Here is a 20,133-nt window from a genome sequence, read left to right as displayed (position 1 = left end):
GATTGGCCTTTAGGGAAAATATCAGGATGTCATTTCGATGTTCGGTCCTTAGTCTCACAAAAGTAAGCGACTGTACCTTCAAGTTCTAACAGGCGGAACAGTGCTCAGAACTGTCTGCTTCCCGGTTTACAATCCTCAGTTTGGCTCGAGTAAAATTCCCTTTCTTTCCTTCTTAACTTGATAGTTCAGTGGATTTTTGGCCACAAGCCTCACTCAGCACCTCACGGTCCCCTCCCAGAGGCTTGGTGCTATCAGCGACGCTTAGAAACCTGCGGTTCCAGGTGGGAGAGGCAACGCTGACACCCACTTCCCACCTACACAGTCTGGGTCCAGAACACACCCGGGGGGCCCTGGAGACATGGAGCCAGGGTACACAGAGCCGCCAGGCCGTACGGCCCAGAGGGGGAGGGGCGGACGGAGCCCCACAGGCCTTCCCCACCTGTGCGAGGTGGCTCTGCAGACCCGAGGGGCACAGGTGGCCAGAGGGAGCTGCCCTCTCTGTTAACACACGGCCTCCCCGCAGGAAATGGGGTGCAGAGTCGGGGGCCAAGCCTGGCCTGCTCTGCGCCCCGACACCGCTCCCCTCGGGCGCTCCCGCACCTCGGGAAGGGCCCACCTACCTCTTTGGCGAGCTTTTCCGCCTGATCGTAGAGGTTGGTTTCCATCAGTCCGAAAGAATAGATGCCTTTCACATAGCTGGAAACAAACAAAAATTATTATTTCTTAAAAATGGATGGGAACCATTCCACCTGTGACACGGCGGGTGCAGGGCTGTGTCCCCCCAGATGGTGTGTCTGGACACATGCCCTACGTGGAATTCGAATCTTTGCAGCTCATTATCAAGATCAAGTTAAGCTGAGGTCATCCTGGATGAGGGTGGGCCCCAAACCCAATGGCTGGTGTCCTTATAAGACAAAGGAGAGGGATGTTTTGGATACAGAAGACACTCAGAGACACACACAGTGGACAGACAGCCACGTGGAGACGAAGGCCGAGACTGGAATGGCTGCAGACTTGCCAGTCCCCACAGTCCCTGGAGCCAATGCCTCCCTCCTCCGCCCCCTCTCTCTCCCTCTGGGTGAGTGCAAATAACATAGATATAGATATACACATCCTGGGTTTCCCTCGTGGCTCAGTGGTAGAGAATCTGCCTGCCAACGTAGGGGACTCGGGTTGGATCCTGGGGTCAGGAAGATCTCCTGGAGGAGGAAATGGCCACGCACTCTAGTATTCTTTCCTGGAGAATTCCATGGACAGAGGAGCCTGGCGGGCTAAGTCCGTGGGGTGGACACAAAACTTAGCGGCCAAGTAACAATAAACACATGTCCTGCTGGTTCCGTTTTCTGGAGGGCCCTGACACAGCCCTGCAACCTCTCAGTCCCCTTGCCCTTCACAACAGTCCTGCGATGCAGACGCAGTGGGGGTGCGCCCATGTGGTGGCCCCTCAGCCTGCTCACAGGTAGCCCATGCCTCCCTCTGCTCCCAGCCCGTGGTGGCGCTGCGCTTCCTGGCCTCCTGTGGGGGTGACTGGATCTGGCCAGCGACTCAGAGCACTTCACTCTGAGCACTGATGCCATGTGAGTCCCCCAGGAGAGCTCTCCTTCCTCTCAGCAGCTGGCGTGTCCAGAGAGTAGTGGCTTCACCAGCTGGGATCCCAGAGGGAGACAACGGAATGGGCCCAGAGACTCCGCCTGCCTCTGACAGACATGTATCACGAGGGAGAAGCTCGTCTTTCTCGTAATAAGAAGTGGAGTAAAAGATCTAGAGGATGTTTGTTACTGCAGCAAAGACTACGTAGTGCTGACTGATACATAACGGTATTCATTCCTAGGATGGGATAAAGATCAGATGAAGATGTGAAGCCTTTTCACTTTTTGTTTTCTGGCTGAGACTTGTGGCGAAACCATAGTTCCCTGACCAGGGGTTCAACCCAGGCACAGAGGCCGAAGCCCTGGGCCACCAGGGGACTCCCACCTTTTCACTTCAGAGAAACAGGAAATAGCAGCAGCAGTCTCACGAGTTTCAGGGCAGAGGAGAGAGGCTGAGACAGGAATGATGTGACTCCTAGCGGGCACCGACCTGCTCAGGGAGATGTCGGGCGTCCAGAAGGGATAAACTCGAGCCACAGAATCTCGCATCTGCTCCTGGTAGCCCAGGTAAAAGTAGGCATCGTGGGAAAACTTCAGGGCCAACATGTCTGTTGGGTGGTCCTGGAGAATCTGCTCCCATAGCTCACAGGCTTTCGGGAAGTTCCTGGAAGCCAAGAGAAGTGTCTCAGCAACCCCGAACTCAGTTCACACACGGCGAGTGGAAGGGGCTTCACTTCCCGCCAGGGTCACGGCTTGTACTGAGCTGCTTAAAATACACAGGCACGTTTCTGTGTCAGGCTGTGGCTCAGAAAATGCAAAAGCCAGTGGGATGGTTTACTTTCTAATTCAAGCAAACAAACAAAAAAACTGGTTTCACAAGTTGCCAATCCACATGAGACCGTGTACCAGGTGTGGGGAGTCTGAGAGGTGGATTTCCGGCCCTGGGCTGACATTCACACTGATTCCCCAGGAAGACAGTGAAGGGCAGGGCAACCTGGTGTGCTGCAGTCCGTGGGGTCACGCGGAGTCAGACACGACTTAGCGACTGAACAGCAGCGACACCAGGAAGGCCGGGACGTCACTGCTCAGAACTCCTATACCGTCAGCTCCGGTCACCCGGGTCTGCGGGCACCTCCCCTGCACGAGCAGACACACGGGCTGTCCTGGGGCCACAGGACACACAGGGGCACAGGTGGGAACCAGGGGGGAAGGGGGCAATGGGCAGATGCTCACCTGGCGCATCAGGACCAGGAGTCTAAGGGCCAGAGTCTTCCTCTCTCTTTTATCTATTTCTTTACTGTGATCCTATTATTTTTGATGTTGTCATCCAGTCGCTAAGTCGTGTCTGACTCTTTGTGGCCCCATGGACCGTGGCAATTATTTTTGTAACGAAAATAATAACCAACTTATTCAATGGAACCAAATAAGCTGCTTTGAATGTCAGACTAGGGATCTGAACCGACCGTGCCCTCGGTCAGCTGAGGGTACAGCGGCACACAAGGCGCGGTTCTCAGTCAGACGCGCACGGGAGGAGGGCGGGCATCACCCCGCCCCTTCTGCACAGCGCACGGGAGGCAGGGCGGGCATCACCCAGCCCCTTCTGCACGGCGCTGGGGAGGCAGGGTGGGCATCACCCAGCCCCTTCTGCACGGCGCTGGGGAGGCAGGGTGGGCATCACCCAGCCCCTTCTGCACGGCGCTGGGGAGGCAGGGTGGGCATTACCCAGCCCCTTCTGCACGGCGCTGGGGCAGCCTGCGGCATTGGCCAGCGAGCGTGGCCCTGGAGTGCCAGCCCCCGGGCCAGGGAGGCCCCTCACCCCTTGGCAAAGGTCTCTACTGCAGACACGTGCAGCTGCTCCCGGTGGGTCAGGGGCTGGGTTTTGGAAATCTCCACCATCGTCTTCACGGCCGCATCCAGCTCTTTGTCCAGCCTCACGGAGCTTCCGGTGCCAATCAGCACAAGGCCATTAGCGATGGCGTGGCCCATGGCTGGCAAAAAGCGGGAAAAGAGCTGGTGATTCAGATGGTCCTGCCCAGCCCAGGCAGGCCCCGCAGGTGAAATAAACACCCCACGTCCCAGGAGGAGCAAGTCAGGTGGCCTTAGGCTGTGTCCCCACCAACAATGCAAAGCTCAGGTCCTCACCATGCGCGTGGAGGTGCAGCAATCCTAACACATCCTGCACCCCCGCCCTCCGAACACTTTTCCAGCCAGGACACTCCAGGGAGCACAAGTGTGTGGGTCGCCTGTGGCCCCACCACCAGGTGAGCTGGTCAGGGGCTGCCCCAGGCACTTCGGAAGCCCCTCTGCTTCCTTCATCAGCTGCTACTATCCCTGCCACCAGCACAGGTCCTCCCAGGGCCCAGTAGATGCTGTCGGGGGGCTGGCCCCCAGAGCACAGAAGCCATGATGGTGTCTTGGCTGCCTTCCTGCGCTGAGAACTTGGCGGCTGAGAAAGACTGGAGTGGGGGTGCCTTGCGGCCCTTGCAGCAGTCTTGCTGGCAGGTGTGCGGGCCCCCAGGCCCCACCTGGGCTTGCCAGCCCCCACCCTGACAGAGGAAGGATGTCCACTGGTGTTTCAAACTCCAGTCCCTAGCCCGGGTCTGGGACCTAGGACCCAACCAGAGTGCTCGGACCACATCTGGCCCCCACGTCTGACCTGGGACCAGGGTCTGCTCAGAGAGCCTGAGCCCACGCCCAGAGGCTAGCTCCCCTGACAGCTTCCTTCATCCCCTGTTCTGCGCCCCTTGCCCTCAGTGGGACCTGGCCATGGCAGGGGGTGGCGGCAGGGATGAGGGGAGGAGTCCCTGCTGCTCTCCCCTCCTCAGCTCTTCCCCCAGCCCAGAACCTTACCCAGGCTGGGGCTACCCTGCTGGGGTTCTGGAATGCACTGGGCTGACCCCCATGCCTGCCATGCACATGGCTTGCCTGTGACCACAGCCCCTGTCCCCAGATCAGTCTCCCCTGCCCCAGCCTCTCTAAGGGAGGCCTCACTAGTATGCAGAGAGGCTGCAGAGGCCACTTCTTGTGTTTCAGAGGGTTCCAGGCTTTGGATTGAGACAGCCGTGTCTGATCCCAGATCCCCAACTACCAGTTGGATAGCTTTGGCTGTATTTCTTACTCTGTCTGAATCTCAGTTTCCTCATCTGAGAAATGGGATCAGAGTCTTCCTTGCAGAATTAATGTACAATTAAGGAAAACGTTTGAAAGACACCTTCTATAGAAACTGGCATCTTTATGGGAGCAGCTGTTATTCCCAACACAGTGCTGACTGTGATCTTCCCTTCCTCCCAACCTGGTCACTAGCACAGGCCTGCCCTCCGCGGCCCAGCTGAGGTCTGTACTCAGAGAACCAGTAAAGGGCTGGACTCATGAAACATGGCCCTCAACCCAGGGGAAGGAAGCATCACTCACCGAAGGTCGGATCTGCCGCTTTGAGCTTTGACAGGCAGCCCTCAATGCCACCAAGGCCCTGGTCGTTGGTCCATTTTACATACTGAAATTTAAAAGGTGAAACAAAGCTGTTCCAAGGGAGCTTTTAGTCCATGTAAATGAAGGCATGTATCTAAACCTTTTTTTTTTCTTTCTAGAACACTGAGTATTTTCTGGACCTCAGCTCAAAGAAAATGTAGCTGGGTGCATCTCAGATGAAGAGACTTAATAGATGTAACTCAAACCACATTTTCGAGGGCCAGTGAGGCCTCTGTGTCCAAAAATGACACATCTAAAGGAAAGTCCTTCCTGACCGGTGACCTGCCCGCAGTGTCAGCCTCGTCAGCCTCAAGAGGGCACTTGACATTTGGGTACTTGTATTTATTCTTTTTAGAAAAGAACCATAGTAAACATCCACTATAGAGACTTAGGAAGGGCTTCCCGGGGCGGCTCAGGGCTAAGAATCCTCCTGCCGATGCAGGGGACACGGGTTCGATCCCTGGTCCATGGTCCAAAGGCCGTGGAGCAACTAAGCCCATGTGCCATAATCATTAAGCCTGTGCTCTATGCTCTAGAGGCCACGCTCTGCAACAAAAGGAGCCATTGCAATGAGACGCCCCCGCTAGCTGCAACTAGAGAAAAGTCTGAGCAGCAGTGAAGACCCAGTGCAGCCAAAAGTAAATTTAAAAATATATTAAAAGAGAAAAGAGGAAGAGGCGCATAAGCTAAAAGATCAAACTTATCCTAATTCCCCTGGTGTCTCGGCTGGTAAAGAATCCGCCTGCAATGCAGGAGACCCTGGTTTGATTCCTGGGTCAGGAAGGTCCACTGGAGAAGGGACAGGCTCCCCGCTCCAGTATTCTTGGGCGTCCCTTGTGTGGCTCAGCTGGTAAAGAGTCTGCCTGCAATGCAGGAGGCCTGGGTTCGATCCCAGGGTTGGGAAGGTCCCCTGGAGAAAGGAAAGGCTACTCACTCCAGTATTCTGGCCTGGAGAATTCCAGGGACTGTACAGTCCATGGGGTCTCAAGAGAGTTGGACACGACTGAGCGACTTTCACTCTCACTTTCACCCTAATCTCATCTCATCGTCGCTCTTGACAATTTGTTTCCAGTCTCTCTGTTTTAATGCCTCCTCACTGATTTGGCTGTACTGGGTCTTAGCCGTGGCAGCGGGACCTTTTACTTGCAGCACTGGAGCTCAATGGCAACAGGTAGGATCCCCGACCGGGGATGGAGCCCGGCCTAGCACCGGGAGTATGAAGCTGTAGCCACCAGACCACCAGGAAAAATCCCTTACTGCCTAGTTTTTAAAACTCTGTGGGATGTTCCTGGCGGTTCAGGGGTTGAGATTTGTGCACTTCCAACGCAGGGGGTACATTTCCAGTTCCATCCCTGCTGGGGGAGCTAGGATCCCACATGTCTGGTGGCCCAAAGCCCAAAATATAAAACAGAAACAATTCTGTAACAAATTCAATAAAGACTTTAGAAATGATCCACATCAAAAGAGAAATCTTAAAAAAAAATCCTAAAACCATAAGGCATTAGATTTTAGAATGTGCTCTATCTGATATCCAACCTCCATCTATACAGAATTAGCACGTGGTATTTTAACAAGACACAGGAGAGTGGGCACAGAGACAAGGACGCAGGGGACAGTGTACACATTGGCAGGGGTTGGAGCATGGGGCTGCGCTGAGGAATTTTTCCTGTAACAAATCACGCTCTGCAAAAGCCAAAAGGGGAAGGGGACACACAGGTAAAGAGCTCAGAGGCACACGGCGCAGCCCCTGGGCAAGCCGACAGCCTCTCCCCGGTTGTCTCTTGGCCGGCCCTTATGTCTCTAGCAGCTTCCTCGGTCCTTATGCTACACGGATGCAAGCAGTAGGCAGCGGCCTTCCTGCTCTTGGAAGAGCCCCGCCCTAATTTTCCATTGAGGTGTGCGGACCCAGGTGCATCCTGCCCCTCTTAACTCACTGCAGGAGTCAGCCCCACTCTCCAGGCCTCAGCTCCCCTGCCTGTCAACCAAAGCATTTGGACCTTATCTCTGAGACGCTCCTAGTTCGAAGACTATAGGCTCCTTCACTGCAGTTAGAAATGACTGGTGATACGGTGGAAGGTCTTAGAACAGCCACAGGTGGAACAGTATATTCACAGATTAGACCCAGGAGAGGAGAGAGGGAGGGCTCACGTCCTAAATGGAGGAGCTCCACACCAAAAACCCCAGCACCCTCATAGACCAATGCCCACCGCCTGGAGGACCTCCCAGCTATGTCGTGGGGCAGCTGGAACTGCTCCCCCATCCTGAGGATACCAGAGGACATGGATTCTATTGCACTGGATTGCTCAAGTCTGCATGCAGCTTAAAAAGCATCCATGGCTTTCTGAGCCACTGACTTGGACTTGAGAGCGGCCTGAGCCATTGGTCCAGTGCAAGGATGCTTCAAAGCATCATGAAGGTCCCCAGGAAGTCTTTCTACACTCGAGTTTACCAGGGTACAATAACTCTGGGTACGAGTGGGGTTAACGGGCTGCAATGTTTATAAAATCAGGATAAAGTGGGAAAGCTTTGAAAGCTTCCAGTGCCATGCCTGTATGCAGTCACCACTGACCAGCTCTACTTGGACAGCACATCGGATGAAAGGCAGTTCGGCTGCAACCTTAAGCAAGCTATGCAGATGGAAGCTAGAGATCACTGTGCCTGTGTGGAAGCATCATGTCCTCGTGGCGCAAATAAATGCGGCTCTAAGACACACCAAACATATATCTCATGAACATAAAAACCATTCACCAATTTAAGAAACCTCCTCTTGGATCTTTACAGACGGAACTGCCCCTTCCCTCTGCAGGCGTACCTGGGTCAGGGTGGCATCAAACAGTCTGCAGGCCTCGTTGCTTGTGGTTGAGAGCGGCAGCCGGGCATCCTTCCATGCCTGTACACATCAAGAAGCCGTCTTATTCCTTGTAGCCTTTCCAAGGAGCACACATGAGCCTCCACCCCCAAACCCCGAAGGTGCTGATGCCTGTACTCTGCAGGTATGGGCCTGGAGAAGCCCCATCCTTGTGGGCCAGGTGCGGACTCCCAGATTTCATAGACGGTGCAGTTCAAAGAGAGTTGAATCCTGGGTGGGGCCATCCCTAAGTAACTGCCAGGGACTACATAGCAGCCAAATGCCCTCAGGCAAGCTCCTCCCTCCCTCTGACCCTTGGCCCCTCTGTGACATGAGGCTCTGGAGGATACCTGGGTGACCGGGACATATCCCCCAGGGCTCCCACGCTCAGCAAGGGGGAGGCACTCATCAGGCTGCAGGGGGCGTGCCAGGGCAAAGGAGGGGTTAGAGTTGGAGTCCCAAACCAGGGGCCGGTCCTTCTCCCGGGCCTGCAGGGTGCCAACCAGCAAAGCGAGTCCTCTCACTCCACTTTGCAGTCAGACATTAGGGAACACCTCCAGCTCTCAGAACTCTGCACTGTAGTGGCGGCCCAGGCATCCTGCCATGGGCACAGGCCGCTCCCCTTACTCCCGGAGCACAGCCGGCGGCCCCTCCAAGTAACAGTGGGGGCAGGTCCCCTCGCTCCTCCTCCTCGGCTCCCCTCCCCAGCGGGCCCCAGACGACACTCTCCACTGCCCGGCCTCCCCTCCGTGCGACGACGGGGTTGCTGGGCTACGCTGTTTAAGAGGATCTGGGGTCGCCGAGGGGCCGGGCCTCCTGCCACAGAGCTCTCGGTGGTGGGGCGCACCGGAGTATCCTCTGGTGCCGTCCGTGCGCCCAGGACGCCCGCGGGGCTGTCGGGGGGGGCCCTGCCACCACCACACCCCAGGAAGCTCTAGTCCTACCAGCCCACATGTCGCGGGGCCACCCCAGGGATGCGGGGCCGCGGGCGCTCGGCCGAGGGCGGCCTCCGGGTACCTGACAGTCGCGAAGCGGCACGGTGGCGGCCATGCTGCGGGTTCCGAGTCCGCGGTGCGGGCTCCACGACCTTCCGCGTGAGGGCGGGGTGTCGAGCCTCGGGGGCGGAGCTGGGGGCGGGACGGGGAGGTCTCCGCCCACTACTTGCTTTAGACACACCCGCCCTGCCCGGAGAGTTACCCTCCCCAGGCTGGCAGCTTTGGTGTGAGCCCCCGCCTACCGAATCAGACAGGAGCCAGGGGCGGCAGGGGCGGAGGGCGGGCGTGGGAGGGGTAGTGGGATGAGGGACTCCCTCTCCATGGGAACCCTTTGAGAGGTGACTGCAGTCCCCTAGGAGGCAGAGGAGCCCTGCGGCAGGGGTCCCTTTGAAACTCTGGTGGGGCGGGGGGGGGGGGGGGGGGGGGGTACGGTTCCCAATCGTCGAAATGCGCATTCACAGAGGTCATTTTGACCTGAAGGCTAGCTTGCCCTGCACCCTCTCCAGGGTAGAGGTTGTAAGTGGCCGGGAGGGAAAGTGTCTTTGAGACCAAAAAAAGGTGATGAGACGTTTCCCCTCCCCTCCCGCTCACCCTTGCAAGTAGCAGGGCTTTCTGGAGACCCTTGACCTGTGCTCCTGCAGGGCCTGGGTCCAGAGCTGGTTTGGGGTGCTAGGAGCAGCTTTGAACAAGTGGGACGAGGGACTGTGCTGTAAGGGCCCCAAGCCTGGATGCCTCTGTCCTGGGTGTGGCAGGGACAGTGGCCCAGGGCCTCACACTTAGACGGTTCCCATGCTCGCTCTAAAGCTCTGCTGTGGTCATCTTGAAATTCTTGACCATCTTTGAAGAAGGTTCCTACATTCTGATTTTGCATGGGGCCCTGAAAATCATGTAGTTGGTCCTCTGACAGCCAATGCATTAGCACGTGCATCTTTTCTGAATTCCCCACAGCTCACCACCTCCTCGGCCACTAACCCCAAACTGAGTCAGGACCAGCTCACTCGCATACCGAGTGCTCTTGCAGCAGGCAGGCCTGGGCCTTTGGTTTTCCTGGACCCCGCCTAAGAGGCCCCTGTACTTTCAATCCTGTCCACCTACAATCTATCTCCCTCACAGCAGGAGGATGCTTCCAACCTGGAAATCAGATCAGGCCCTTCCCCGCTCAAAACCTTCAAACACTTCCCCAACCCACTTGAGATGAAATTCAAATACACGACCATGGTCTCTGAGACCCAGCTTGCTCTGGTCATTGGCCGTCTCTCCAATGACATCTCCTACCACCTCCTCTCCTCTCTGCTTATTCAAGCCCCACTACTAACCTTGTCTCCTTCCTGCCTCCCTGCATTTGTACTTACAGTTCCCTGCCCTAGCTATGCCCTTCCCTAGCTCTGTGTGAGCCATGCTCCCTCATTTCACGCTGATCTGTTGGCTCAGAGGGCACCTCCTCGAAGAGGCCACCTCCTCGCAGAGGCCTTCCTCGATTCCCCACCTCACTGTCATTCTTATCTCTGTACCTGCCTTATTTGTCTTCATATCGCTTTTCACAGTAAAATCCCACATGGTATGTCATGGTTGGATTATTTTTGATTGTCTTTTACCCCCATTATAATGGAAGCTCCATGGGAACTAGGCCTAGGGCTGATGCCTAGGAAAATGCCTGGTATATAGTAGGTGCTTGAGAGCTGTCTAAAATGACCAATGTTAAATGAATTAATGGGGAACAAAAAGGAAAACAATCAGACATAACAATGGATAATCAGAGAAAATAAAACAAAAACTTAGGTGACAGATCTAATCCAAACATATCAACACTTGCATGAGATGCTGAGCGGACTTATATGAAATGTTGATGGCCACTTGTTGTGCAGTCACTAAGTCCAGTCTGATTCTCTGCCACCCTACAGACTGAACCTCACAGGCTTCTCTGTCATTCACCCTCTCTCAGAGCTTGCTCAAACTCATGTCCACTGAGTCTGTGATACTATCTAACCATCTCATCCTCTGCCCTCCCTTTTCCATTTGCTTTCAATCTTTCCTAGCATTGGGTTCTTTACCAATGAGCTGGCTCTTTCCATCAGGTGACCAAATATTTTGAGCAGTAGTCCTTCCAATGAATATTCATGGTTGATGGTCTAAAGAACTCAATTAAAAGGAATAGATCAACTGGATAAAACTGTAAAACTCTATTAAATGTTGCTTGTAAAAGAACACTATAAAATAAAGACATAAATAATTTGAGTGTAAATAAATGAAAAAATATATGCCACCTAGAAAATAAGCATGAGAAGGCAAGTGTGGTCATCTTATTTGACTTCATCCCCACCAATACCAACCCTGCCCTGTTTTATTCAGATATAATTGACAAATAAGATGGATATTTTCATATCAGGTAAAGGAGATTTCAAAACAAAGATTCTGACCAGAGATAAAGACATTTCATAATGATAATAGGGACAGTTCAGCAGGAAGACATAACAACAATTGTGTATCTACCTAATAAACAGAGCTCCAAAATATAGGAAAAATAAGTTAACAGAATTAAAGAGAGAAATACACAATTTCACAGTTGCAATAGGATATTATCTTCTCTCAGCAATTGCTAGAACTAGAAAAAACTGCAGAAAAGATACTGATCTAAGGAACAGCACCACCCTTCTTGACTTGACTCCCAAACACAGGACAGTAGAATACACATTCTTTTCAAGTGACATGGAACACACAGATGGACGCAAGACAGACCACACCGTAGATTTACACAAGTCTCAACTCGTTCAAAAAGGTAAAGGATCGCACAGAATAGTCTGTGACCATAACAACACTGAATTATAAATCAATAACTGTGAGGATTTTTACAGAAACTCTAAGAATCTGTAAGTGAAAGTGTAACTTGAATTGACAGGTCAGAGCCAAAGAGGGGAGATTAAACGACTGATTTCCTGGGCCGCAGGAACCCCACTGACCACGCTGACCCCAGGCCACCATGGCCCCCGAACCCCACGCCCGCCGTGACCCCGGCCCGCGCCCCGGCCGCCCCGCGCCCGACGCGCCGTGTCCGTTGGCCCTCCGCCCTGCGCCTCCGACGCAGCTCGCACCGGGCGCTGCCATGGGGCCCGGGCCGGCTCTCCTGCTCCTGGGCCTGGGCCTGGGCCTGGGCTGTGGGCCCGGCCGCCCGCCTCCGCCCCCGGCTCCCGCGCAGGCGCCCGGCTCGCCGTCCCGAGACCGCCCCATCCCGACGCCCGCCGCGGCCCGAAGTGCCGCGTCCGAGACCCGGGCCCTCGTCCAGGCGCGGCGGCCGGAGGCCGCGCTCCGCTCGGTCAGGGCCTCCCGGGACCCCGGGGAGCGGGGCGCAGGCTTTGGCGGCCTTGGGGCCGGCCGCGCCCGCGTCAGCCTCCGGGCCCGCGCGGCCCCGGGCGGCGGCATCTTCCTGAGCGGCCGCCGCGGCCTCTGCCTGCCGGCCGGGCGGCCCCCGAGCCTCGTGCCGCGCTGCCTCCGCGCGCACGTCCAGCTGCGCGCCCGCCGCGCCCCCGCCGCCGCCGCGCCCGCGCCGGTGGACCTGCAGCTGTCCGCGCCCGGCGGCCGGCTCTCCCTGCGCTGGCTGTCCCGCCTGCCGCGCTCGCTCGGGCCTCTGGAGTGGACCTTCCGCCTCGGGCTGCTCGGGCCCGCGGCCGCCGAGAGCCGCGCGTTGCCCCGTCGGGCTCTGCACCGCGGCCGGCGCTCCTACCCGGGATTCGTGGCCCGAACCGAATGTCCTACGGACGGGCCCACCCCGGTCGTCTTAGAAGCTGTCAGCCCGAACAGCTCAGAACCCACTGAGTCCTCCGTGTCCTGTCAGGTATTCCGACCGGGGCCTTGTAAATTGGACCCCGTGAGGATAAATAGGAACGACGATAGACCGGTGCGACTGACCAGGGACATGGAAGACACCTTCAATGCAACAGTCATCCTCTTCTGTCCCATCCAGGAGTACTATTATCGGGGTTGGTCTATCTATTCCGTTCCTTATGTAGGGGCCGTGCCTGACTGGACTAAACCTCTGGAAAAGCCACCGGTCAAGTTTAGTAGAGGTTTCTTCGAGGTGACTATACCCCCATATTCTTTACCTTGGGGAGTGTATCTGTTTAATTTCTCGGTGGTTGTCAGAACGCGGGATCCCCAGGTTCCAGGGAAGAACGACTCAGACCGCATCTATGTCGTCATTTTTAGACGTCCCCTGAATGCTGTTATTTCAGGGCCTTCCAACATCACAATTAATTTCACAGATGGGGTGACTCTCAATGGAAATATGTCTTCTGATCCAGAGGAAACAGACCCTCTAGAGAAAGAGAGACTTAAGTTTCTCTGGTACTGTACCACAGACTCAAGAAACTATGATGGAGAAAACATAACAGTGATAAGCAAGGAAGTTTGTCTCCCGGAGCAGGTTGATCTCAAGTGGACATGGGCTTCTGGTCCTATTCTCACACTTTCTCCAGAAACACTTCAAGGCGGCCGTGTATATTTTTTCAGACTAGTGATCCAGAAGACCAGCAGGTCAGCCTTTGCTGATGCAACGGTGCACGTGCTTCAAGGAGAGCCAGTAGCAAGCACTTCATGCATTGAAAATTGTGACCAGGTTCTGGTTTTATCAGAGAGATTCTCGCTGTCTCTGGATTGCACAGGTTGTACAGCAGGCCGAGATGTCTATCGGTGGTCCATTCTGACGTCTTCAGGTCAGGAGGTGCCATTGGACTGGACGGGGCAAACTTCAACAGGACGGAATGGTGCTTATGTGTCTATAAAAGCTTTTGCTTTCTGGAATTTCAGGGAAGATAAGTTTTGGATTTCTCTAAATGCAGCAACTTGGAGTGGAGTCACCTTGGTCTTAAGATATCCTTTCGTTATTCACCATGTCCCTATAACCACAGACTGCAAAATTGTTCCAGAAAAAGGAATTTCCTTCATTACTCAGTTTGTTGTCATTTGTACTCATTTCAAGCATAAGAACATTGTTCTTACATATAAAATAATAGTTCCTGATGTACATGGTTTTGGTGAGATCAGTTCTTTGAAAGAAAATAACTTTGGATCCATCCTGTATTTGGGGAAGAATTCCACATCGCCCCCTTCCTTTCTCCCTGTTGGTGTGTTGGACAGTCATTATGCCTTGAAAATAATTGCTCAGGCATATAATACCTCTCTGGGAGCTTTTTCTCAGGTGAACTTGTATGCCACTGTGCGGCCTCCCACTGACGTAAAGTCATCACCAACTGTGCTGGAGGAGTTATCCAACTTCACCATGGGACCAAATTCCTCCCTGTCTACTTTGCTTCAACAGCAGGATTTTCTAAATGCAAGTTATTTAATATACGTAGTAGCTTCTGTCTTGAATAGTATGAAAAGCGACTTAAGTCTGCAAGCTGACAAAATTAAAATCCGAGAACACCTTTTCAATCAGACACTCATTCTTCCTATAAACACTTTGGTGAATATTAGCCAGGTGGTCATGGCTGTTACTAAATTAACAGAGAAAACCTCTGAGATCAGTGCATTCTCCCAGAAACTGGCCACAGTGAGGTCTTGGCAAGCAAGCCAAGCCCTCCAAGATAGTCATCAGAGAGATAAGAGCATTTCTTCTGAGCAAATAGAAAGTGTGTGCATTGGAATATTAATAACCTTGTCTAACATCCTGAAACTGCTGGTTCATTATGAAGTCTTTGAAGAGCCTTTCCACGTGGTTGAATCTCTAGCAGACACGGTATTGGCTGTGAAAGTGCCGGAGAATGAGACCACTGCCTTGAGGACCTCCAACTTTAAAATGTATGTCAAGAAAACCGAAAAGTGGAATGTTACCAAGTTCTTCAGCACCCAGAAGCACTGTCAGAATTGTTTTTATCCCAGCCTAAATGTGAACAGCGTTCCTAGTCTGCCTGCCAGCGCTCCGATTTCCACGATGTTTTGTGAATTTGCGGATGACCCTTTCCCTTGGCTAAATTATGGGAAAAACATTTTGACCCAGGTGGTTGGATTCCGAATGACAGGAGTGGAGGCCACAGGTGACGTGATTGAGATCCCACCTGATGCAGTGGAAGTGTACCTCATCAGGAAAAACCTGAGCTTTGGAACTTTTAATCTCACGGTAGGACCCAGCTCAGAGCCTTATGCAGTGGATGAATCAGCGACAAAGACGACAGGGGCGTTTAGCTTTGTTGTGGACAGTACCGCAGGCAGGGACGTGTTGATCCACATCATGACAGACGTGTCCGTCTTGTTCACGGTGTCTGTGTACGCGGGCCGTGAGATCACACCCAACTCTTTTATGACCAGCTACCTGGTGCCCCATAAAATCCCTCCGATTGCCAACGAGAGTGACCTGTTTGACCCGGAGTGTGCAGTGAAGGAGGCCCGAGTGGTCTGCCTCCCCGCGGCCCTGGTGCAGGTCATAGCTCAGCGAACCGATTCCTCTGAGTGCACCATCGCTGTGGTTCTACAGGCACCTCGTTTTGTCCTAAAACCCAATAACAAGTTGGTGAGAATTTCTGTTTTCAGCAGTGAATGCTTGGACATGTTTGGGATCCAGAGCGATTGGAGAGAAGATACCTGCGCTGTGGGAGAGAAGACCACTTGGCAAAGAGTGCACTGTATCTGCAAGAACCCACGGCGGGCCAAACGGCAGCTGGATATAATCAAACAGGCCAACCTTCGCCTGCGTACCCACTATTTGACAGCCAAGGTGATCGTGGTCCCTAACCCTGTGGACTTACGAGTGGAGACAGTCAAGAACGTCACCCAAAACCCTGTGACCCTCTTCACGGTACTTCTCATTATGCTGTTGTACTTGATCCTTGCGTTCTGGGCCTTGCACAGAGATGAAACAGACCAGTATCTTAGGGAACATGTGATAGTTCTCCTTGATAACGATCCTTATGATAATGTGTGTTATCTAGTCACTGTTTTTACAGGAAGCCGTTGTGGTTCTGGGACCAGGGCCAATGTCTTTATCCAACTGCATGGAACCAAAGGTAGCAGCGATGTGCACTGTTTAAGCCATCCACAATTTAGGACTCTCTACCGAGGAAGCATCTGCACTTTCCTCCTAGCGACGAAAAAGGACTTGGGTGACATCCATTCCCTCCGTGTGTGGCACAACAACGAGGGCAGGTCCCCTGAATGGTATTTAAGTAGAATCAAAGTGGAGAATCTGTTCAGCAGACACATCTGGCTCTTCATGTGCCGAGAATGGCTTTCTATCGGATCATCTTTGGACCGAACCTTTCAAGTAATGCCCCCAGATAAGCCTCTCAAGAAAATGGACTTTTTCCTCATAGATTTAAGTTACAAGCTGGGGAGAAGCCACTTGTGGTTCTCCGTTTTTTCTGGTGTCATTTCTACACCATTCAATAGGCTCCAGAGGCTGTCCTGTTGCTTAGCAATGTTGTTATCCACGCTTCTGTGTAATATTATGTTCTTTAGTCTAGAGAAGGAGATCGAAGCAGAGCCACAAGAGCAGAGGTACATCAGGTCAATGGTGATCGGACTGGAAAGTGCCTTTATTACCCTCCCTGTGCAACTAGTGATCAAATCTTTGTTCATGTATTCCCAGAGGAGACCTCAGGTGACTCTACATGAGGTCACTCCTCGGAAACATCCTTTGAAAGCACCAGCAAGGCAGCACTGGGAAGAACGATTGGGAAACTGGCATGCCTATGAAATTGACAAGGCAAGCTCCCAGGAGCCTGTGTCTAACAGACATCATGCAAAACCCAAGGGTTCTGTCAACGTCACCTCTAAAAGACAGCCCCCGGCCAAGCAAGCAGAAAGCCAAGGGTCTCCCATCAAAAGCAAGGTCTCCAGAACTCAAAGCAAGGTCTCCAGAAACCAAAGCAAGGTCACTCAAGCACAAAGCAAGTTCTCCAACATCCAGGGAAGAAATATAAACACCAATAACCCAAATATTGAAGACAATACAAATGTTTCTGATGAGCAGCCTCCCCAGCCAGGTTCAACAGCCCTTAAAGAGAAGACCAGAATGGTCCTGCCACAATGGTGTGTTTGTGTCGCCTGGCTCTTGGTTTTTCTTACCTGTGCAGTATCCTCCTTCTTCATCATATTTTATGGACTGACTTACGGCCTCGAAAAGTCAACAGCATGGCTGTTTGCATCGTTTTGTGCGTTCACTCAGTCAGTCTTTCTCGTGCAGCCATCTAAAATCGTGCTTGTATCAGGCTACAGAACACGGAAGGCCAAGTACTGTAAAAACGTTTCATGGATTGGCAACAGCCGCTTCTCTGAGATCAAGCTGCACAACATTCGGAAGGACCCAGAAGAAATGGACAGACGCCACCGGTATGTCATGGAGCTCCGAAACTCGAGAATGTACCAGCCTCTCACCCAGGACGAAATCACAATATTCCAAAGAAAGAAGAGGATCAAAAGAAGAGCTTTCCTGTTCCTGAGTTACATCCTCACTCACTTCATCTTTCTGGCTCTCTTGCTGAGCCTAGTCACCATCCTACATCCCACTGACAGCTTTTACTATAATCAGTTTATTCGGGACCAGTTCTCTGTGGATCTGGCAGGCGTGACCAGGCTGGAAGACATCTATCAGTGGCTGAACAGGGTGCTGTTGCCTCTGCTCCACAATGACCCGAATCCCACGTTTTTCCCTGACAGCTCCTCTAAAATCCTTGGCTTGCCACTCATGAGGCAGGTGAGGGCGCAACCTGGAGAGATAATGTGTCTGCCGGCCAAGAAATTTGTGGAGGGCAGCCTCAAAGGAGAGATTCGCTGTCACCCCGAATATGGCATTGACCCAGAAGACACAAAAAACTACTCTGGGTCATGGAATAGAGTTAGTAAGCGGGACACTGACAAGACGACCAGAGGGTTTACTTATAGGCCTCCGGAGAAGAGGTGGGCCTACTCTTCCTATGGGCTGCTGCACACCTATGGCTCAGGAGGATACGCCTTCTATTTTTTCCCAGCAGAGCAGCAGTTTAATTCCACACTGAGGCTCAGCGAACTCCAGAAAAGCCACTGGCTGGATGAGAAGACGTGGTCTGTGATTGTGGAATTGACCACCTTCAATCCAGACATCAGTCTCCTCTGCAGCATCTCGGTCATCTTTGAGGTCTCTCAGTTAGGTGTTGTGAACACTAGCCTGAATGCGCACTCCTTCTTGCTCGCTGATTTCAACAGAAAAAACTCAGCCGACTCAGCAGAAAACTACTTGTACTTGGCCATCTTCATTTTCTTCCTTGCCTACACTGTTGATGAGGTTTACGTAATCACACAAGAAAGGACTGCCTACGTGAAAAGTGTATATAATTTGCTCAATTTTGCTCTAAAATGTATCTTTACCCTGTGGATCGTACTCTTTTTCAGGAAGCACTTCTTGGCCATCGGTATAGTTCAGGCTTACCGGTCGAACCCTGAGGATTTCATTCCCTTTCATGCAGTGGCTCAAGTGGATCACACCATGAGGGTGATTTTGGGTTTCCTAGTATTTCTGACGATCCTGAAGACGCTCCGGTATTCCAGGGTCTTTTACGATGTGCGTCTGGCTCAGAGGGCCATCCAGACTGCCCTTCCTGGCATCTGCCACATGGCATTGGTGGTGTCCGTGTATTTCTTTGTCTTCATGGCATTTGGGTACTTGGTGTTCGGGCAGCACGAGTGGAACTACAGTGACATGATCCACGCCACCCAGACAATATTTTCCTACTGTGTCTCAGCTTTTGAGAACACGGAATTTTTCAATAACCGGGTTCTCGGGGTCCTCTTCCTCTCATCTTTCATGCTGGTGATGATCTGCATATTGATCAACTTATTTCAGGCAGTGATTTTGTCAGCCTACGAGGAAATGAAGCAGCCCGTGTACGAGGAGCCCTCAGAAGAGGCAGAAGCCATGACTTATCTGTGTCGCCGGCTAAGATCTGCTTTTTGCTGCCTGTGCTTCAAACCCAGGGCGGAAGACGAGCCCAAGTTCTTCATCAACATGGTGTACGGGCAGCCAGAGAAGAACAGCCGCCACTACCTGGGGCTGAAGACCAGAAACATTAATGGGAAGAAAATGGTTTACCTCGTCGTGTGATCCATGGCAGTGTCAAGGCCCACAGGCAGGTTCCTCCAAAGGCTTGGTTTCTGGGGTCAAGGGGCGTTTCATGGCTCAGTTGTTTCCCACCCGTATTCTTCACAGTGCACCCCGCGTCTGGACGTGTCTGCAGCGGAGGCCTCCAAGCTTGGAACTTGAAAGGCGGGTCAAGGGCAGCATGGCCTCTGCGGAGAGAGGAGGGCGACCATCTGTGAGTCCGGGTTCATTTCCCTTTTTCTTAGAAGCTGCTGTCTTTGGCACCGACTGCAGTTTAGAGGGTTAGAGACCTAGATTTGGGGGAGGGAACTGAAAGGGCCCCCAACCTCATCTCAGCTTGTCAGAAGCAGCAGGTGAACGCTCCTGCTGTCCCGGTCCCCCTGTCTCCGAGGCTGGGAGGCCAGGGCTAGTGGTTGGGGGCAGAGCCCAGGTCCTTCGGCCCTGCTGGCCCTTCCCTTTGCTGACGGGGCTGCAGAGCCTCCCTGCCTCCTTACCCCCACCACACACACTCCAGCTGGGCAGGGTGGAGGGGCCTCATGAGGGGTCCCAAGAGTGGCCCTTGTGCCTGGAAATGGAGGGATGTGGACCAGGGCGCAGCAATCTGAAGCTTCCCATCTGCTCTTTAGGCCATTGCAAGTTATGGATGTAACGTGTTTCTGGCCAGGAGACATGACTTTTGTTAAAGAAGAAGGTGTGTGTGTGTGTGCATGCTGTCGAGCTCACACTGAAATGTGGTAAATGTTCTATGTCATGAGTGTAGCCATCTCTCTCTCCAGGATTTGGGCTTTTGTTTATTGATGGCCTGGTGGCTTGTTTAGAACACATTGTTTAAGAAAATTGTTAACGGCTCCTGTGTTTTCAACCCAAAGCATGTTCCTTCATGAAAATGTCATGCAAAGCTTCATCAGAATTAAAATATGATTCCTCTATGAGGCCTGCAGTGATTTCTGTGAGAGGGGCAGTACACAGATGGCACCTGCCCTCGAAATGCAGTGCCAGCAAAGGGGAACGAAGCGCAGGTGTGACTGCTTTGACCCGACTGTTTATCACTTGCTTGGCGCCCTGATGGTGCTCACTCAGCTGCACTGCATGGCCATAGCACTTCGCACCTTGGCAGGTAGGGGCACGTGTACATGTAGAGGCCTTCTCTCCCTTCGTCCCTGGGGTCGG

General features: G+C 53.1%; 2 protein-coding genes across 8 annotated transcripts in view; one reads left to right on the top strand and one right to left on the bottom strand.

The window, feature by feature from the left end:
* TTC38 (tetratricopeptide repeat domain 38) overlaps positions 1–19,089 on the bottom strand; it is a 33,859-nt gene extending 14,770 nt beyond the window's left edge. Inside the window, exons 1-6 of one of the 7 annotated variants that reach the window (XM_086403320.1) lie at positions 18,955–19,089; positions 7,870–7,947; positions 5,001–5,082; positions 3,406–3,577; positions 2,080–2,253; positions 621–696 (exon numbers count right to left, since the gene is read on the bottom strand). In XM_086403320.1, coding sequence (XP_086259446.1) covers positions 621–696; positions 2,080–2,253; positions 3,406–3,575 — 420 coding nt within the window. In that variant the 5' untranslated portion in view covers positions 3,576–3,577; positions 5,001–5,082; positions 7,870–7,947; positions 18,955–19,089. Of the gene's footprint in view, positions 1–620; positions 697–2,079; positions 2,254–3,405; positions 3,578–5,000; positions 5,083–7,869; positions 7,948–8,922; positions 8,987–16,955; positions 17,079–18,954 lie in introns of those variants that run through there. The other 6 variants (XM_086403319.1, XM_086403322.1, XM_086403323.1 and 3 more) reach the window with 6 other exon arrangements.
* On the top strand, positions 11,899–19,892 carry LOC147373268 (polycystin family receptor for egg jelly-like). The gene has a single exon (XM_086403297.1). It carries the CDS (start codon positions 12,001–12,003, stop codon positions 18,964–18,966), a length of 6,966 nt encoding a protein of 2,321 aa, XP_086259423.1. The 5' UTR covers positions 11,899–12,000; the 3' UTR covers positions 18,967–19,892.
* The last annotated feature ends 241 nt before the right edge of the window (positions 19,893–20,133 follow it).

This window comes from Bos grunniens, chromosome 5 (genome assembly GCF_055505025.1).
Source record: "Bos grunniens cultivar Pamir isolate PY7600 chromosome 5, Bosgru_T2T1.0, whole genome shotgun sequence".
Lineage (NCBI taxonomy): Eukaryota > Metazoa > Chordata > Mammalia > Artiodactyla > Bovidae > Bos > Bos grunniens.
Note: the sequence above shows the minus strand (reverse complement) of the source record. Positions and strands in the feature narration are given on the sequence as shown.